The sequence below is a fragment of the Colius striatus genome, chromosome 1 (assembly GCF_028858725.1).
Source record: "Colius striatus isolate bColStr4 chromosome 1, bColStr4.1.hap1, whole genome shotgun sequence".
NCBI lineage: Eukaryota > Metazoa > Chordata > Aves > Coliiformes > Coliidae > Colius > Colius striatus.
In genome coordinates, this window is record NC_084759.1 from 110130256 (window position 1) to 110151902 (window position 21647).

The window sequence follows — 21647 nt, forward strand, 5'->3', positions numbered from 1 at the left end:
TGTCTTCCATTTTGCATTAGGGTTTTGACAGTTTCTGGCACTAATCTATTTGGACAAGTTGCACTACCTTGGATTTAATAATGGATTAAAAATATTTCCTGTCTTTGTTCACTAAGTACCACAAATATTTTAGCATAGAAATAAGAAAAAGAAAATCAGACCTCTAGAATACAATAATAATATAGGTCAAATAAATTCTCCAGTATTTTTATATCCATTATCAATTAGGCATTATAAATTCATTTTAAGGCAAATTAATGCTCCCAGGCCAGGTTATCCTTTTGGCAGACCGCATTCATGGAAAGAAAGTTCTTATGAAGTTTCTCTGACAATTTTCTCTACAGGTAGAAAGATACAGAGTATCCATTTCAGTCTCCATCCTAAATGGACTCACTATGTGACTCACAAAGGTCTTTAAATTGTTTCCAACAGACAACATGATTAAACAGCACATCCCACACAATAACATTATTATACTCTTTGAATTCATTTCTGTCTCCTTTCTGGTTTTATTTCCCCTTAACAAGTTCTGGTAACTCACCAACTTAATAGGTCGAATTGACCTGATGATGTTACTAGATCCTCCCCAGTCAAAGAAACATTTATATTTTCCTTTCTCCAATACATATTGCTCTCCACAGAAATATTTCTGCTGATACGCGACCCACCTGGGGAATGACAAAAAAAATCAACTGAAAACATCACATTTTTCTGCATATTTTGATGAAAATCACATTTTTCTTTGGAGTTTTTGTAGTAAGTGTACCTGACAGTGCAGCATTAAACCCAATGAGAGGTGCATAATTATCACACGCTGGATTTTCTGCTTTTGCTTTACAAATGCGACTTTGAGAAACACAGAGCTTCAGGGCTCTTGGTTTTTATCAAATATATATTCACCATGAAGCCCTGCTTAGAAACCCAGAGGAAAGACATTTAATTTACAAGTTTTTTGAATCTCTCTCAGCTGACTCTTTACCTGTTCAGCAGCCCTTCTGACAGGGATTTCTTCCAACTTTTCCAGTTGGATTTAAGATAAATGGTGCAAGGAGAAGTGAATGAAGAAGCCTTGGTAAGTAAGAGATAAAGCAAAAGCTCGCAATAGTTGGCAGTTCAAGCTTCTCCCACTCTGTTGAGATTTAAGAAGAAAGAGACTCCCCCAGCTATGTGAGACTTACACAAGGCTCTTTGTCAGAGGCAGAAGTAGATGAAAGCCAGTTAGACAGATATCACTAACTTGGACACTTCTGGTGCTGTGTTCCTCTGTCACCCAGCCCCTAAGACTGTTATGTTAGGGATATTAGAGAGCATGTCCTTTTAGCACCCATTTATGAGTCTGTCATTAATTTTTTTAATGCTTTTGAAAACCTCCTACTGTTATCTGCTGCCACAGCCTCCTTCAGCAGCAAGTTCACTGCCACTGGTGTTAAGAGAGGCTTTTTGCACATCTATAAATTCTTTTTAAAGCAATCTTCATCCAGTTCTATAAAGCATCTCCCAAGTCGTTGGCATGCAGGATTCTGTGAACACTGATGCATTAAGCTTGTCTACCACCTTCAGGATTTTGCAGATCTCATTTGCACCCCTCCTTAGCAATTGGTCCCCCAAATTGAATGCCAGCCTTTCAGCCTGTATCTCATCCTCATAAGATACTAATATCTAGTCTCTATGTGAGCGGTAAAAATTCCCCACTATTGCTAGCTGCCCTAAGTTTGATGCATTTTTAGTCTCACTTAATGGTTGCTGATCCCTATCATCATCATCATTAGGGTAGGTATGAGAACATTGATGCTGCTCTTTTAAAACTACTACTTAAATGTGGAATTTCCACTTGCATGATTCCATAGGGCTTTTTTTCGCCCAACATATTTTATGTTTTAGCACCTGACAGTGTTCTTTATGTGCAGTACCACTTCCTTGCCTATAATAGCCTATTCTATCATTCCTATAGAGTTGGCAGCTCCTCTGCTTATCTTTCCTGTGAGTCCCTGTATCAGAGCTGTTAGTTCATGCCAAGCATTCTAGTTTCCCCATACTATTTTTTAGGCTTCTAGCACTGTTTTATTGTTGTTCCATCAGTTACTACTGATATCTCTGTCCACACGCATTGCAGGCAGTCTTGTTTACCTTCATCACTTATTGTAATTGTGCTGTTTATTTTCCTCCTGACATCACATATGCACACCGAAAGTCAACCAAGTCCACTCTGTAGGCTGAACCAGATACTCTACCATACTTGTTGATTTAACCCCTGCTTTTAATTTCAATAGTTCTCTAAAAGGTATTTTACCTTTCAGTGCCAGCAGCCTGGCTTTGTAACAAACAGGGCACAGTTCATCCTTTCTGTCCGGACTCCACCTGTCCCAAAAGGTATCTCAGTTCTTAATATGCCTAAAATCCCTCTTCTGTATTACTGTCAAAGCTCTTGCATCATGGAATTACAGTCTGTGGGTGCTCTGGAGGGATATTACAAGCTTTCTGCAGTAACAAGAACACCTAGACCCAAATCAAGGTGTAGGCATGAGATTTAAAGAAAGCTAGGATTTAATTTCTTGCATTAATCAAGGAAATTGAAAGAAACATGATTTTCCCCCAAATGTTTACTAGCTGTATCATGTGAAATATATTCTGTCAAAAGAGGTACCCAAAGCCAAGTGTGAACAGAAATACTTAATACTTCCATTCATATTTTTCAGTAGACTTACACTCCACTTCTGACAAGAATAGACCTCGTCTCTGGGCTGAATCCAGCCTGCTCCAAATCAGGGACCTCTTCATTGACGATGTCTAGTGGTTTCCCATCTTCATCATCAGACTGAAAAAGTGCCACTGACGACTCTATGAAATCCTAAGAGGCAGCATAGGAATTAGAAGACAGGCTGTCACAGCTCAGTTACACTTCATAACATAAAACATTTTGGAAAAGAGTTGTAGCCTAAAAGACAGTGTTTTATAAAGCAGTGAAGGGACTTACGTCCCTTGTGGAGATCCTTTACATGATATTTTGGCATTGAAGTATCTATCCGGAAGCCTGGCAATTTGATATGGCCTTCAATGAGGAAGAACCTGCTGCCCCTGAGCACCATCCTTTCCTCTACAAGGACAACTGAGAGCACAAAAGAAGCCTGTATGGCAAAAAGAAGGGTTGGGGACTTCACAGTGATCTTCCAACAGCTTCACAAATGACTGCTCCAAACATTACCTTGACTATACCCTTTTAATTAAAGTTCATCTTCCTCAACCCTTCCCAGTGACAAGCCAATAATCATGGAGAGGAAAATATTGGGCAAGATCATTGTTCCAGCACAGGGGGTTTGTAATTTTTTGATACATCCGATGTATGACTAATCACTACAGGTATAAAATAAATCCTGCCTGACACCATTATGTTCTCTCAAATACAGCCATGTGACATTGCTTTAAGCTTTCAGCTAGCATAGTTGCTTGATCAGATTACTTTTCACAGTTTCAGGCTGTTTAATTTGGGTTTCAAATCTCCAACTTTCTAACCATTTAGCAATTTTAACAACACAGTTCAGTCACTGCTTGGGAAGATGAAAAACAATAATCTATTCTATTTATTCATTTAACTTCTAACAAAAAGCATGAACTCAATTAAATGTCAGTGTTTCTGAAACACTCAGCAACATTATAATAAGTTGCGAATAACTAAGTCTTACAAAAAGGAGAAAAGGTTATCAAGCAAGTACAGGAGCCAACACAGATTCCCAAACATATGAGGACACCATTACAGCAATTATTACCCTAAATACTTGCTGCTGTAGCACTTACAAGTTACTAACCAGAAACCAGTATGTTGAAGGCTACAATGAGAAAACAAAGACAACAATCAAAAAACAATTAGAAAAATAAAGCCAGGCCAATCATGAAGTCAGGTTCATTTGGTCAAGTGAACCTGATCAAACAGGCTCTTCAGAGGACACCATTCCTTTGTACAGGATTCAATCACAATGAAAAATGAAAACCAGTTTTAGAACAAACATTTGATATGCCTCAACTTCTCAGCATTGTTTGCAAGACACTAAAAAGTGATGGAACAAACTCTGTAATTAAATTGGTTTTCCTGATTTCCTTCTTTCATTTATCAAAAAAAGTTGCAACTACTTCAGGTACACACTAAAAATTGAAGTGCCAGGTCTGGCAAAATCATCATGAACAACTGCAGCTTCAACTGCAACTTTTTAGAAAAGAAAAAACACCAGTGCAGTTTTAGTGCAAATGAAAAACAGCTATTCTTAACAGTCTTAAAGTGCGGACTTCATGAAAAGTCATTTAGATCACATCTGCACATAATTTCTTTGACTAGATTTAAAATACTGAAATATATTCACAATTGTAATGACATTTTAAAAACATTTAAAATTGAGTCAACATTTTTTCCTCCCCAAATTTTCACTACACCTTCTCTTACAACAAGTAATAGAAGAAATAAATGCTTTAAAACAGACTTTCAGACTAAGGAAAATAATTTTGGACTTCAAAATACTAGTGGGAAAGCTCCAAAGGCAACATACTCTGCTTCACTCAAAGAGCTTTGCTCTTTCCCTGATCATGACTGGCCACAGGCAAAGCCCAGCTTCACAGATACTCTCATTTGACACTGCAGAAAAGAAGAAAATGCAACCATCCCCCAAACAAACACCCAGTAGATACTGATATCTGCCCTCAGGAATAAGCCCTCTGTTTGACTCCAATGTGTCCAATATAGATGCTGATAACAGAGCTGGTGGTACACTGGAAAAAACAATTCTACAAGTCCTTTTTATCTCTGCTTTCAAAATACTCCCAGAATCCCCATGTTAGAGCTTGAAACTGTTCACAGAAGAAATATTTAGGACAGACAAAAGCTGAAAGCTCTTGCAGTATGCCTACAAGCATGAACATTTTCGACAGTGGGTGGGGAGAGGTGACTTGTAACAATTCCGCTTTTGTGTGCAAGGTCTAACCTTTCTGATTTGTCAGGAAATTAAATTCATGCCACAGCTCAACTGCAGTCATTGTACGTCCACAGAAACACGAGTTGGATTTTCCTAGTGCTAATAAGCTCTGGTGGAACCTGTCATGTTGAGCATCGTGGTGCAGAAACATCTGAACAGCTTTGCGTAGTAGTAAGCCATAGTGACAGTGCTGGTACTGACACAGGCTAATGAGGTACACTGTACTCAACTTGGCTCTCTCCAGAGCTACTTTACATAGTCCTGTGCCACACTCCCTGCTTTGGGAGCACGGCACAAAGACATTTGATCCGGCTCTGCCTGGAGCTGGCTCACGTACACAGGGCTCATTAGCTTGAGCTTCATGCTGTGTGAGCCAGGCTAAATTGTTCTCAGGTCTGGGATGGCCTCAAGGCCAGCACTGTCATGGGCACCTGGTATCATGACCAAAGAAAGAAAGAAATAAGAAAAAAAAAATCTAGCTGGATTGACCCCTACATGAGGCCAGACCAGTCAGCATGTACAAAGGGCAGGGTCAATGTCAAGGCCCAAAGGCCCAGCTTCACTCCCTACCTAAGTTGACAATGAATAATTCAAATGAGCTTATGGATTTCACAAAATCCATAATCTGCTACCGAGATCCTTGAATTCCTGTGACTAAAACTGAATTTATAAAGAAGAGCAATAAAGATCTGACATCCAGAAACAGCTCTGAGGACTCTGGAACGACTGCAGCTTTTGCTGTACAATTTCTGATATTATGGAGATGAGCTAATAGGTTCTCTGTGCGGTGGGGGGGCTTTAAACACACAGAACTAGGTTTGGATTTTTGCCCAAATCCCCTTGAAAACAGCAGTTTAGTATGAAAATGTTTTTTAAATCCTGACCTTAAGTATCATATACAAAGTCATGAAGGGAGCATATGGCAAGCCTGAACACTGGCCTATGGATGGCACAGAGAGAGGCAGTCAATCTGTTGGTTAAGTCAAAGAACAAAATGCCAGTGCCATTAGTAATTTTATTAGCAACTAGCTCATTGCTTTTAGCTATGCTACAGTTTGAGGAAAAGTATTACCTATGCTTTTATGACCAATATGTACATATTGGCATATATTTATATGCCAGTTTGAATGACATGTTGATAGAAGAGTTCAAATGATATATTTTTTGAAAATCTTAATGACCTGAGCACCTGCATTGGTCCTAAGGCATTAGTCAAATTAAATACATACATATATGTGTAAGGTTATTCCTGCTAGGCATGTGCACAATTAGGCTTGCAGTTATGCCCTTTGCTAAGAGGAAGATTTTAAAATATCAGTTTAAGTTACTCAAGTATCCAACACATAAGTATAAAGGAAAGAAAAACTGAAGACAGTAGTTGACTATAACATTCAAAATAAAGAGTCAGGAGTGAAAATGTGAAAATAAGTGTTTTAGAGAATAATATTTTCCTTTAGTTTATTTTCCAATCTTTAAGTTATATGGTAAGATTCTGATTATAAATAGAGCTTTTCCAAGGTGCCTTTCATAAAAATCAAAACTCTGAGTTGTAAATTTAAGCATGGCTTTTTGGGATGTGATATACACTTGGTATGTAAGACTGTAAGTCTTATATAAGACTGAGTGTATAAGTGTATATAAGAATGAGTAATTTCCAACAACCTAATTCACAAAAGAAGTCACTCTTTGTAGCTATACTAAAAGCTCACAGAGTTCCTATCACAGTAAAAAACCAAAAAATTAAAACTCTAAAACAAATGAGCAAAAAACCTCCCACCCAAACCAAAGGAAATGACAAAGAAGTTCTAATCCTCTGTTTCCCCATCACTTAAAGTCTAACTTTTTTCCAGTACTGGACTCTTGATATAGTTTTGATTATTATTTCATCTTTGCTGCCACTAAACACATTCTAGTAGTAGGAGTGTTTTTGCCACAGTTGTTTTTGCTGCCAAAATTTTCTGGCTCAAAAATCAGAGACAGAGGGTAATGCTGTCTTTAAGGCTTGCAGCAGCTGCTGTGTTGAAAAGCTATTTTTATTTTAATAAAGAACTGCACTGTACACTTAAGCCTGTTAAACTTTGAAGAAAATTCTGCTCTGGATCTTCAAATAGCTTGGAGTACAGAAATGAGATAATGAGAAAATCTGGCAGGTAGACAATGAATTCTACATAATATGTACTCCATATGAATGTTACAGAGGCTATTTACAACTTGCTTCTGCTTTACAACACAGCACAGTCTAAATTTCAGCAGGTAGAAGAAGAATGAGAATGAACTTGGGCAAAAGGTAGAATGACTAAGTCCAAGACAGCTGTACCATATGTGAAGAGCAACCTTCCTTTTTACATATAAAACTGTGCATAATTTGTGTGAAATTCATAAAAGTACTTACAGCCTGAAGGAACCGGAAAGACAGGAGGACACTGTCAGACCCCCCCCATGTGTGTCTGTCTTCATAATCTCCCTCCTCCAGCAAGTACTGATGACCTTTGAACCGTTCCTTATCATAAGCAACCCATCTACAGCAACCACACAACAAAAGAAAGAGAAATAACTAAAAGCAAAACAACTGCACACATGATTTTCCGTAACAAATAAAAGGGGAAGAGAATACTCCAAGAACACTGAATTGAGTATCACAGACTCAGCTAACAAACAAAGCACTACTTGTTTGAAATCACAACAGGCATCCATGAAGTGTGCTTTGTGGATCAAAATCCCACCGTGTGATTCCTCCTCCAATAACAGTTTATTTGTGTTATAGTTTGGCACCTACCTCCTCTCAGTCAGACATATCCCCAATACCAATATTTGGTACCACAGAGGCTAGCACGCATCTATCAGTGAAAATACTAAGCTATCAATTGCCAGTGATAAAAGATGTGCAGAATCTCTTAAGTGTATTAAGAAACAATGAGATTCTACCCTTGTTGCAGCTGGTGACAAAATTAAAGGATTTCAGCAGAACATGTTTTCACCATTATATTGTTCCCTGATCTAAGAACATATATAAAAATATATATATACACACAGACAAATTAATTGAACATATACAATATATTGCATGTGGAATACATTTTAGCACAAAGGGAATAAAACTTTTTAATACATAACGCTTGATCAAAAGAAGGCATTTACACAATAACTTTGAAAGACCTCAATTTGAAAAAGCGTTTCTCCCTCCTTTCTCATAAGTATTTCTTTCATTAAAAGCTCCCTTGTAAGTATTAGAATTGCTGTACAAACTCTGTCAGCATTGACGTTTGGCAGGCAGAGATAGCTTTACTTTTAATACCATTTGGTTTACATTAATTCAGCTGTTTAAGTTACCGAAGTATTAAAAATAAAAGTTGCCACAACAGACAAAGATAATTTGTAACAATTTGAGGCTTTTCTGATAGTTAATACATCACATATTTATGAATAATTATTTGAGTATTCACAATTAAGCCTATTTTAAATTTAATGCTCATAAGATTCTGAAAATAATCTGAAAGGATGTCTGTTACTGACTCTTTATATTGAACTATGAACATTGAAACCCCCTAAGAAAAAAAATGTTCTGAAAACTATTTTATTGCTAAAGGCTTTTAGCAGAAGTGAACCATCCTGCACGCTTTTCAAACAGTCCCATCCTGTTGGGTCCTGGGAGAGGCTGAAAGAACAAGGCGTGGGGTTGGTAGCTCTCTAGAAGAGCTGGTGCTGAGCCTACCTCGTGAGCAGTTCACCTAAGGGCTGTATTACACAGCCCTTTTTATGCATGTGTGTGTATGACAGAGAGGGAGGCAGGGCAACACAGAATCAATACATGGCCTCAACAAAAGAAAATAAGGATAGATTCTTAATTCCAGATAACACGCAACAAGTGGCAAAGGAAAACCATTCAGACAATAAAACAGTACATAGATTTCAGAGGAATTCAAATGTTAGATTGAAGACTGATCATATCTACCCCAAGGTCATTTCAGTAAATCTGGCAGAGGTTATCAGAAATATAAAAGCAACAGAAATTAAATAACACTGACTTCACAGCTCTCACACACCTAGTTTTATCCTCCTATATTCTCTTAGATACACAAGCCAGATGGAGAGGTGGTACTACTCAAGGCTGATAACTGACAAAAGAAAAACATATTTCTTTCTTTCCAAAATGTTTTACCAGTGAGAGATTCTAATCATCCCTTAGTAGCACTTCTTAGTATTTAGTTATGATTTACTGTGTTAAAGAAAATAAATACAGAAGTTAAATACACTTACACTCCACCAATTACACGTATTGATCCAATTTCCTGAAACTCTTCTTCAGTACCAAACAGAGCTGGGACAGAACTGATGTTATCTGAAAACTCTTTGAACCATCCTTCAAAGTGGGCTTTCTCATATATTACTATCTAGAAAACACAATGTTGAATAATGCCTTGAGTATGCCTGAAGAGTAATTTGAACTTTGGGTGTGTGTACTGCTACAGTATGTGGATGACACCTTTTTTCCCCCCTTCTTTGCACCTTTTTGCTTGCTGGATAAGCCATCGACATGAAGCAGGGTTGCATACCTCACTCCGTGATTCTTAAATGCCCTAGAGAAACTAAAGAGACCTTGTCTGGATTTCTATGGACTTGTCAGGCTATTTGCAGACATTTCCATGGAAAGATATTTATTCACACAATTCTATATGCACAAATACACTCTGCAGTTATATGAGTCTGGATTTATCCTGCAATCCTGTGCCTGGGCAGTGTATCCTACCTGGTCGCACCTAGAGACAGAGCTTAGTTCTTCGAAAGCAGACAAGAAGTCTTTCTCTGTACTTTAAGTTATTTCAGTGACTGCAGCTAATACCCCCTTGAGGTTCCTCAATTGCCAAATCACACAGATCGATTATTATTAATATTTCTTAGAAAAACACCAGTCTTGAATGTATTTGTATAATTAAAAGTTACCTAAAGCATTAGCATTTTTGTGGAGAACTAGAAAAAGGAGAGGAAAAGGGCAATAACTCTAGATTAGCTTTCTGCTCCTCAAACCACACAGTTCTTGTAGATGAAAAAAACGAGTCTATTCCTACCTCTTTCCTCCCTTTCCATCTCCGTTTTTTTTGAACTTGATACCTTAAATGGGCAAATCTCTCTTGATCCCTTTCCATTACAGTGACTGTTGTGCCAGTCAGGAAAACTAATTTTATTTTGTAAAAGCTTTACAATTCCTCTACAGTAAATTCACATTCTCCTAGTGTGTAAATAACAAACTACTACTACTTTTACATCTCATGAAATAGTAGTAAGAAAGTAGATGTGACAGCAATAATGAATTCTGCTTCTGCAGCAAACACTGAATATTTAATCAAATATCACATACCCATGAAAAAGGAGATAGCTTAAATAAAGGTTTCATATATCCAATGTGCTTGTATTTTATTCTAAATATCCTCATTGCTTACCTTAACATTCATTGGCATTTGTACCTTTAGTCCACCCTAAAAAGGGGAGAAAAAAAAGGTATTTATATAAAACAAAGTTATGCTTTGATACACATTTCATAGTATTATCAGAGCATGAAGTCCTTGTAATTGTATTCATCACTTTCAATGTGGGTCAAATCAAACTCTAGTTTCAATATTGTGATAATTCATAAGACCAGGGACACTAAAAACCTGACCTACAAACAAATCAGTGTGTTGACAAGCTGTAGGGGTGCAAGCAATTTAAACATATCCCTTCTTTGTCTATTAGCAATCTAAAGCAGCTATTTACTTCAACTAATTTACACTGACAAATTTTTAAAATTAGCTTTAAATCTTTGTTAAATAGGTATCAAGTTTCATATGCACAAATGGTTCAACATTAAGAAACTACAGACATCAGAAGAGAGAAAAAATATAGGCTGATGTACTCCTGTCTATGGTCAAAGAGCAAATATGACAGATGCATTTTCTCTGGAAATGTTAGCAAATGATGTTCTGTGAGAGAATAAGACACCCATCTCCCATGAGTGACTAAAGACAGCCGTTAGGTCTTATTCCTTTGTGACTTAAACCCTCTTTCTGTAGGCTGGCTATGTACACACGAATTGTGTGTTACACCCTTCCACATCTCTTTCATATTTAGATCTACATGCTGGCTATCAAAACAAAAAATAGTTGCACCTCCCAAGATTTCTGTGCAATGTATGGACAAAGAAATAATAATGACACCCGTAGACTCTAGCTGTACCATTAAAAAGATGAAAATCAACGACTTCTGAAGAGCTCTTTTAGTTAATGAATTGGTGTTGGCTGCAATACAATTAAGAGCCTTTCAGTTTTGTCTTATTTGATCTACATTCAAACAGCAGCAGTTTCCCAGGAAGATGTCCTAGTGAACCAGACACTCCCTCTGACTACACAGTCTTACTTGGGCAGGTACAACAGCCCATCAAGCCATGGTGGCCACCATGTCATTACAACACTGCAAACACACCGTGGCATGAGTGTTAACACGTGTAAGGATTAATCCTGAAGAGGTGTTGCAGCCAAGTAATATTTAGGATCAAAATCTTCAGAGGGGCAACGACAGGAAGACAAAGGTGCACATCTTGTTAGGGGGCTGTGAAGTTCTCACCATTTTCAAGGGACGCAGAGATTTTACATCTGCTGAAGGAATTTCAGATGATGAATCACATTCTTCCAAAACCTTCATCTCTCCTTTGTAATTAAAGTCTGAATAAGCAAGCCATCTACAACAATATGGATAAAGGACTTATTAATCTCATTAGATAGATCATAAATACGATGTTCATAGTAAAATTATTTTCTTTTTTGTACTCATAAGACCTAGATAATGCTTTTTAGATACTGCCAGCACATCAAAACGATATACTTAAATACACTGGCAACATCAATGCTAAGAATGATCTCAGATACTTTTTCCTCAGTCCAAGATAAACATAAATGAAAGACAAGAAAATCACTAATTTGTTCAGTTACCTTAAGAAGCCAGTATACTCATACACTGTTAAGTATACAAAAACCAATGACAGTACTAAAGATGAAACACTTGGATCAAATTTTACCTAAGATTGTCATCTGAGGAATTAAAGGTCTTCTGACATCGATCTTACTTCCATTGATAAAAATGAATTTATTAAAATATGATTATTTACAACACTCCTTTGCAAAGCAGGCTATCATAATTTTGACATGATGATTAAAAATGCTGAAACTCCTTCAGAGTGTTTGAAATCAAAAAGAAAGCTGAATGTAGAAGTTGGACACAGGATTAGAAGACTGAATAAGGAATGGAGAAAGAGTCATTAGGCCACATGGAAAATTAATTTCTTAAAACTATACACACATAAGCAGTCAAAAGCTATATTTAGTTCTATCAAAACTAAGCTTCACAGACATATTGTGAGGCTGTGGGAAGAAAGGCTTGGCTCATGTGGAAAGGCAAACTCAAGGCTCTTGTAACAGAATAGCTAATGTCATTCTGCAATGATTTATCAGAAGAGTCACAGAACTCCCAAACTTCAGGAACTGAAGTGTTGGCCATTTATGCAGGAAACTGACTCTTCTGCTCAATACAGGAAACACTGGGCTACTAAAGGTCCTGTATCATGTTGCACCACCTCTCTCCAGAGAGTCAGGATACAGCTGTAGCTTGAGAAATGCTTGGATGATGTAATATTCATTTTCTTGTATTCAGTCATAGTGTTATAACAGCGTGGGTGACTAAAGAGACAGTATCTATTCTCCAATGAACTAAAAGCTAATTATAGCTGAGCTGCTGCTTCTATTTATAAAGCTACTCAAAGACGGAATAATAGAAGACTTCTGCCAGCAGCTACAGGAAAAATGTCTTCAAAAATTTGGTTCCACTACTAGGAGTTCACAGCACAATGTTGAACTGTAGAACTTGGAATATCTAATGTATGTTAACTGACTTGTACCAAAACCTCTCCAATATGGTTCCTACTGCTGACAGACTTTCATCCCATGATGATACTTCTCTCTGTGCCAGGAAAATGCTAGACAGGTTCAGTACTTACACTCCCGATTTGACTCTTATATAAGGGTGTTTCTCAACATCTAGTTCTTCTAAATTGGCAACTGCACTCTGTATGCAGACAGGAAGCCCCTCTGTACCACCATCTGCCAGGCAGAACTCCACCTCTGGAACACCACAGTCCTGTAGAAACAAATGAAGTGGTAAGGCTTAGCCATGCTTGCAGAGTGTGCTCCATCGTAGCAGGGGAACGACTTGTAATAGTTCTTTCTCTTCTTGCCCTGTGTTCTCATCCTTATAACCTAAGTCCAGGCTTCAGGTCAGGGAAGAGTTTTAACTTTTTTTTTTTTTTAAATGAAGACTGGAATTTTTACAAAAACTAAGGAAAGTCAATTTCCAGCTCCCACTAACTTTCAAAGAAGTTTGCTACTTTCAAAAAGCTGACTTTAAATACACTCCCAGTAAAGGATTTAACACTATTTACTGATAGGCAAACAATGCATATAATCTTTCTGATTCCTTTTGTTTTTTTAAAAAAGATAGTGCTTCCATAACAGACTTACAGATACATACAACGCATGCATAGCTAAAACTTCCTAGAAATGTCTACTACATTCCTGCCTCCCTCCTTCAGTGACAATTAGGTCCTGGAATGCATCTGACTATGGTTTCAAGCCATATGAGTTAAATTTTCTGCCATGCTAAAGAAGTCTACAGCATTTTAGACAAAGAAAGAAAAATATGAATACGAGAAAATGTTTGGTTTGTTTTGTAGACGCTTTAGCAATTTTCCTGTAACTTCAGAGCAACAACCTCTTGTTGGCTTACTGAAGGTTTTCTACTGATAAGATACCATGCTGAAGAATAAGAATTCACAGGGATTTTATACAAATATTATGAAATGACTATGGTTACATAAAATATACTGTCAGTATGTTCTTCCCCAGCACTCAAATCCAATCCAGTGAGGATCTTCTATAAAGTCATGCTTCAGCAGTGCATTACAGAACATTCTTCCTGTTACAGTGAAAGACACATCATGTGCTTACAGTTTGCTCAGGTGTTGCTGGAAGTCTTCAGTTCTCATGGATAATTTCACAACACCCTTCCCTTTATGCTTCTGACTCACAGGCCCATTTGCATCAGTTCAAAAAGGGCTTAGACAGCATAAAGAGACCCCAAAAAGTTCTAAACATCGTTGGAGAAAGATGACCCTTGCATGACAAACTGTCTCTGAGAGCACCCTCAGAGAAGGACTTAGTTACTGGATTTCTTTAGGCCCCAGGTAGAGTTACATCATGACAGCGATCCCACAGAGCCTTTGGCATCTACCAGACCCAAAAGGAAAACACAAGAGCTTGCAGAGAAACCCAGTAACGGGACACAAAAGATCTTAAAAGTTACAGCACTTCAACATTGGCATGCTCTCCTTTTTCACATAGGTTTTGAGTGCAGCTTTCAAATGATGGAATAACATCCCATCTCCCCTTGGTCAGAAAAGTTCTTTTGGTAGTTATTTAACCGTCAGCAATAAATGCAGCAATTACAACAGATGTATGTCAGGATATTATTTCACTTTCCTCGTGAGACGTGAAGTGACACAGTATACTGTTCTGGCAACTCACTCTCATGCACAATCATGTTTCCTCTGTATTGTACCTTGCAAACAATGCACACTATTTGTTTTTAGACGAAAACTGCAATAGCGGAATTTCTGATTTCAGACGATCAAACAAACAAAAACACCTAGGAAAAGACCTTCTAGTATGATGTTACTTTATGTCAAAGTGCTAAAGAATGCTGTTCCTCAATTCTAACTGTATTGCTAGACAAGGTAAAAAACAGTATCTCCTCAGAGTTTTCACAAGCATATGTATCTTATTAAATCACAGTTCAGAAATAGCTGAAATTCATGGGTTTTTTTCCAATAATACCCGATACATGCTAAGGCTAAAATCTGTGAATCCAGCAATAAAGCTTGATAGGAAAAGCAAAAGTTGTATGTACAAGCGTTCCACAAATAGTGATGCTAGACTCTTAATGGTTTCAGATAAGTTCTGAAACAAAGTACCTACAAGACTAGACAAGTGACAAAATAAAGTATCTTTGCCTGCGGGCTCAGACAGAATATGAGATGAAGTACGTTTAATTTTAATTCAGTAGGAAGTATTTTTTGTTTTTCATTTGGAGACTGGAAAAAGCCAGTCTGTACTTTCTTTTCAAGTCTGCTCTCCTGACTCTAAAGCTCACAAAGCAGGCTCCACCTCAAGAGATGAAGAATGTCACAGTTCTCCAAAGCACAGGTAAAGCATAAGCACTCAAATATAATCTCTTCTATTTATCACCATTTCTCTCCAGTCAGTTTTTCACAGTCATAAAAGAACCTCTGCTCACTGTGATGGTATTTTTTTGTGTACTAGATTAAGTCCACAAAGTCCTTTCATAAAATGTCACATAGTAAACTAAGGTCTTCATCAAAAGCCATTCAAATATCTATTTTTAATGGTAATAATATGTTCCAGCAAGAGGTACATTATATTTTCTAAACACATTCTTTAAAGTCACAAATATGAATTTTGACCTAAATTTTGAGTTCAATTTCCATATATTAATTCAGAGACAGCAGAAAATGGTACAATCTAATATTACTGTATGAACACTATATATTTGCAGATGTATGCTCAAGCACAATGCTATTAATTTCCATAATTTAAGTATGTTAACTTTAGCTTTTTATATGTTTGCCCTAGCATGTTCATATTTGCCTGAGCATATTTACTAGGCATTGTTACTTTCAGAGGCTTCTTTAACATTTCTAATAAAGCCATCATCTTTGGAGACAAAATGAAAACCACGCAAAGATGATAGCACTCAGGTTGAGAACTAGATCCTTAGTCCAAAGCCTTGTCATTTGTGAGGCGTCATGATTTTGAAATAAGATAGCCATATGCAAAACTATTACTATGAAAAAACTATTACCACAGTGTTCCAGGTCAGATCCAAAGCTGGAAAGTTTCCTCTCTATATCCCGCTGGCTCTGCCACCCTCATCACAAGCAGTCAAAACTCATGTCATATTCATTATCCTACTGACATGTCAGGCAAAAACAGAATAAAAAGCACAGCAAAGAGATTAGGTAGCTGTGTTAATTTCTAATGATAACACACAACCAGCAAATGCTTAGGTAGGCCACAGCCTCCAGGCATCCCACTCTATCTTCCTTTACTCTGCAGTACTCTCATACCTTCACCACAGTCCTTCTAGAGGGAGCAGAGATGTTTACAGAAGTATGGGGAATACTTGTGCTAGCTTGCAGAGAAAAAATGCTTCCAAATCAGTAATATGGCCCTCAGCAGAAAGATTAGGGCTTCTTCCGAGAAGGTTTAAGATGACTATCAAGAACTTACCATGAACTAACTCTTTGGTGGCATCTCTGACATTTTTCTACTCTGACTAAGAACTCCACCTTAGAGCCTTCAATCCCCTCAAGGTGGTCTTGGCTGTGTATCCTTCTTCTGGATCTTGGATTACAACCCTAATAGCACTGGCAGTGATAAATAATTTCAGTACTGTTAAGTCTTCTACTTGGACCTGTCAGTTGTGGGTGATTGAAGTGATCAAAATAGACTATTTAAATGAGGTAGTCTTTTATGTCAACAACAGGGTAAAGAATGAGAAAGTATTAAGTCTGGCTTAAGCTAAATGTCAAAACAATGAGAGAAAAATCTATGAAAAAAAGGCCTAATTAGTTCTGGTGTTCACATGATTGTTTTTTTAACACCATCTAGACACATATCTTATTTTTGACACAGTTTATCCTCAGGACACATCAGTTTTGCAGCTTTTTTTATTTTACATCTTACTCTGTTAGTCCTCCAGCCTTTTTTACCCATTAATAATTCTTTCTTCCAGTTCTCCTGCTCTGTACCACTCTGTACTACAGAACTCAACATGGTATCTGAAGATAGTGTGTATTGTCATAAAGCATCTGACAAAGTGGTCCCTGCTTGAATTAATAACTTATTTTCACCGAGCAAACCACACAAACAAAAGAAACACACCCTTCATGTAATATTGCGAACACATCCATTACAAAGAGCTTTGCTTAAGGAGAGTCCACAAGGAATCCAGTTATTCCCTGCCTGATCATCTTGCAGACAGTGATTATAAACTGCTGATTCTGATATTGTCACTTTGAAAAATAGTGGTTTACAAAATTACTCCTAAAAGGAAACATCAGCAACTCTTCTCAGTCCTTGTTTTTTTGGAAGGTAACATTTGGCACCTTCTTTGGGCTTCCAGAAACAGAGCAAAAGCCCTCCAAATTCCATAAGATCAATCTATGCACTTGGCTAAACACACTGGGCTGCAGAGGCTGCACTGAACCTGTGTGTGCAGGCAGATTTTGCTAGCCTGGGCTGATGTTGACTCAGTGGAATTCAGACTACCCATTACTTCAAACAGGTCTTCATTTTACTAGCCGCACTATCTGTTCCTTTGAGATCTTTCTCTCCTAAGTTCCTTCAAATTAAACACACATGGATACATCTAACGCATATCCACAGCAAGACAAGCCACAAACTAACCACAAAGCTATAAGAATCTTTGGTTTATGTGGAGGTTCAAAGCCAAATCAGAGCACGAAGCTACTGGCAGACTGCTTCTCAGCAAACTAACATCTGCCAGTAAAAAATAAAAATAATATTAAATGTATCTCCTACAGTGTCTTTAGTAAACATCTGTTTTCCTCATCTTGGCAAGTAATTTTCTCCTCACATATTTAGCCAATTTTCAAATCTGCTAAATCAAGGCATCTGAGCAGCCATTAAACAAGCACCATAAAGACACTTGAAGAATTAGAAGCCAAGCCAGACAGCCTGGACACACAAACGGTATGACCAAACTAGGCAGGAGAAAAGCCACCGAGAAAACCAATTACAGTAAATCTTGTGATCCTGCAGATCACGTACATTAGTTGAAAACAATGTCTATATATTTTTCACCAAAAAAAAAAAAAAGGAATTAAAAAGGTAGTACTTTGGCAAACTATCTCATAAAAAGCAGTTCCACAGTAGCTGAAGGAAAACCTAAAAGAGATGTTAGGGTTCAGAGGACAAAACTCAGCAAAGCGAGTTCCTCATCCACACTAGCTCCATATAACCCTATGTACTAAGAGCAAAAGTCCTTCCAACCAACCATATCTGCTAGAGGTTTAAGTTACAGAAGAAAGTGTTGATTACTGAACTAGTGTACTGTAACAAAGCTTTCCACTTGTGTTCCAAACAAATGAACCACAGACGACGAACAAGGCTCAAACCTACTAACCTGTATTACAACAATTTTTATCAAACGTGATGAAGCTAACCAGTGTCTTTCCTATCCAAGGGCTTTCTTTGATACTTAAAACATACACAGCTTCCCTTGGCTAGAGACCATACTTCCATGTGTAATTGTGGTAGTTCTTGAACTATTTACTATTTAATCAATATTCACATTCCATGTTGGTCAAATGCTTTTAATTTGTTTAGCTGAAATAAATGTTTATTTCATTACTCATGCCCTCAGACAGTTTCTTTTGAATCTATTCATCTATTGTTAAGTTTTTGAGAGAATGAAAAAGTATTTCTAATTGTTAAGACATTATGCCCCTGTATATGATAGAAAGCTTATCAATTTCAAAATGATCTCTATACCAGCAGAGAACAGAGAAACACCACTTTTTCTGAAAACCTTTCACATTGCAATACAATTGATAATTCACTCACAGTAAATGGCTGTTGCTCTGTGAACAACTGGAATGTTATGCTAAACAACAAGAGCGTTAACTCTTCTTAAGTCACGAGATCTGGTAAATATATTCCTCATTCACTGAATAACAATGGATACACTGTATTTCATTTTAGGCATTTGATTTCTATCTTTTCAACAAAACGCCTTTGAAACTCCTGGCTGCACACAGAACCAGATGCTGTAGGTGTGCCACTTGTGCATGTGGAAACCCTATACGTGGCACAAAGCTGTAGAGGAAGTGACAGTAATTTTTGGAGGCTACACTGTACAAATGGGACTGGAAATCCAACTACTACCTTCTGAAACAGAAGCCATACAGACGGGGTTGACAGTTGAAGCTTTAAATAAACACTTCTCTGCAAAATATGAATTGTTTCCATTTAATTTCAATTAAGTGCAGAGGCAAACATCTACAAGGAGAGTCACTGTGTCAGGTAAAAGTGGTGGCAAAGAAAGGTGATCTATCTGCTCATCACCTCAGTACAGCAAAAGTCCTGGAATTTATCTTGAAAGTGAAGAATGCGATTCATGGCAAATTTTAATAAAGCCAGAAATATGGCATACACACATTGTCCATTGCTAGTTAGGCACCGCTATTGCCAACAGAAATTAATTATGCATGTGAGTATATTATTAACAAAGTCTATACCTTTGTTACATGTCTGATTGAACCAACTGTGAGGTTTCTTCGATGATGTTTCATGCCCGGGAGATCCCAAAGGTGATCCAACACAGCCTCTCCTTCTTCTAGTACATATTTCCGACCCTGGAACTTTGATTTCTCATAAAAAATCCAACTGTAATAATGATATTACACACCAAGTTATTGTTGTTAGATAAGACTGTCCTCACACAGCACATTTGCTGGAAAGCTTAGTAATGAGTTCTTCCTACCAAGCCAACTAGCAAACCTTTCTTATGCTGTCCCTCAGTAGTCACATTCACTTCAGATAATACAGGGTTGGTACTTCGGTGTTTTAAATATAACATAAACAGTTCTCCTCTAGGATGTAGCCTAATGTTACTTAAAATATCAACTATATAAAAATACAGCTAAAACACAATGTAAAATAAAAAAGTCTTACTTTACCAGAACATATTGACACATCAAAACATTTCCCATTCAGGCAGATATTATGCAAGGCTTAAAATAGATATATACTAATAATGACAGTCAGCACTTTTTAGGACCTGAAAAAAAATGTATGCAAAACCAAACAAGGCTGCCTCACAACTGAAAAAAAAAATCATGCATCATTATTACAGCTGTCAATGAGAAATATTCACTGTAAGCACCACCAAGTAACTTCAAATGCAATGGGGCTTGGTCCTAGCCCCAGCTTCCCAAAGCAAACCAAGAAACACTTGCAAAATCTACCCTAAAGGTACTTTGTACATACTTCTGCATCCATATTCCTCTAAATGCTGCATTAGAAACAGCAGCTGAGATTGTTCATTTTACAGTCCATTTGCAACAGCTACTGTAAAATGAAAATGAATTGTAAAAAAAAAAATCCCAAAATAACCACCAAATCATTTTCTTTGGCATACACATGCTTCTGATTATTATGTGAAGTACTGTCTCAGGACTTCAGGCAAGAAGTCTAAACTTACTTGTGGTTCTACTAGAAATTTTCTGTTTGAAGCTAGTTCCCAGGAGGAACACTTTTTTTTCTACTGCAGCATTTGGAGCCTTGTTTCATGCTTTTTTCATTGGTATCAGTCTAATTATAAAGAAAGAAAGATACGCTCTTGCAGATCAGACGTGTGTCATAAATAAAAGAAATGGAAATACAAGACAAACACATATAGTGTCTTTTGGAAAGACTATTTAAATATGACCTGGATTTCTTACCATCCTCTAATTATCCTAAGTAACGCTCCAATGGGAAAGATCCAGGACGTGGCATCTAGCACATCAGAATGAATTTCTTGTTTACTTTTGTCACCATAAAAATCATAAATAATAATCTGAAACAACATACAATGCATACAGATGAAAGCTCGTTTCAACATACAGCGTAGACAGTTATTTTTTGGCCCGCTCAACTGATATGCTACATACTTTCTTCTTTTATGAAACATTCTAGTGAACTAAAACAGTAGTTGCTGACAGAAACGTGCTAAAATTACTAGTGGCGGGATTTTTAATAGTATAATCTCATTATTAGCATGTACAAGCAAATGCACCATTAAAATGCAGAAAACTAGACTACCAACTTCATATTCTTTCAACTCAAAAGTTTTGGTTTACCAAATTATTCCATGTATTATATTGATCTATATGCCACAAATTCTGCTTACCTTGCCCGGTCTCGGATTGCATTTGAGACTTGCCCTGTCAATGAGGTTCTGAAATTGAAAGGACATGGAAAACAACTATTAACATCTACAGTAGTAGCACAAAACATAGATTATTCTGGGTCCACTATTCCTACAAATGCATGCAACTGCTACCATTACAAACAACTAAGATCTGTTCCACTGTTGTTCAGAACAGGTGTAAATAGTTTAAGGGAATCAAACAATCAGCAGAAAGCAGCAAGTGCTAGAAAGGAAAAAAAACTGTTATGGAAGTTATAATTTCTCGAAAGTGTTAAGTCAGTTAATGCCAGTGGTAAATCCAAGAGAGACCTCTAATGTAGACTAAAATATTCCCAACATCAGGGAAAGACTTTCTTCTTCAGTTATGCGTTTGCTCTACACAGCATTTTCAATTTCTAAACACTGGAAGAATTATTTCCATACCCTCATCTGCCATTACTTTAAATAAACTAAACAGAAATGCTAATCTACAGAAGTATTTATATTACTTGCTAACTGAGCTACAGTTTTTAAAAGACTCTGGTGAAACAATTGAATAGCCCAGTAAGCAGAATTTTTTTTTGACAATACTAATCTCAGAAGTGGAATAAATGA

At 37.2% G+C, this 21647-nt stretch overlaps 1 protein-coding gene across 1 annotated transcript in view; it reads right to left on the minus strand.

Moving 5' to 3' along the window:
- Positions 1–21647, minus strand: part of CRYBG3 (crystallin beta-gamma domain containing 3) — an 88119-nt gene that overhangs the window by 24001 nt on the left and 42471 nt on the right. Inside the window, exons 5-14 of the mRNA XM_062003171.1 lie at positions 21033–21080; positions 20584–20699; positions 19378–19525; positions 12982–13121; positions 11556–11670; positions 10397–10432; positions 9216–9349; positions 7351–7477; positions 2706–2848; positions 542–668 (exon numbers count right to left, since the gene is read on the minus strand). Of these exons, the coding sequence (XP_061859155.1) occupies positions 542–668; positions 2706–2848; positions 7351–7477; positions 9216–9349; positions 10397–10432; positions 11556–11670; positions 12982–13121; positions 19378–19525; positions 20584–20699; positions 21033–21080 (1134 nt within the window). The remainder of the gene's footprint in view (positions 1–541; positions 669–2705; positions 2849–7350; positions 7478–9215; positions 9350–10396; positions 10433–11555; positions 11671–12981; positions 13122–19377; positions 19526–20583; positions 20700–21032; positions 21081–21647) is intronic.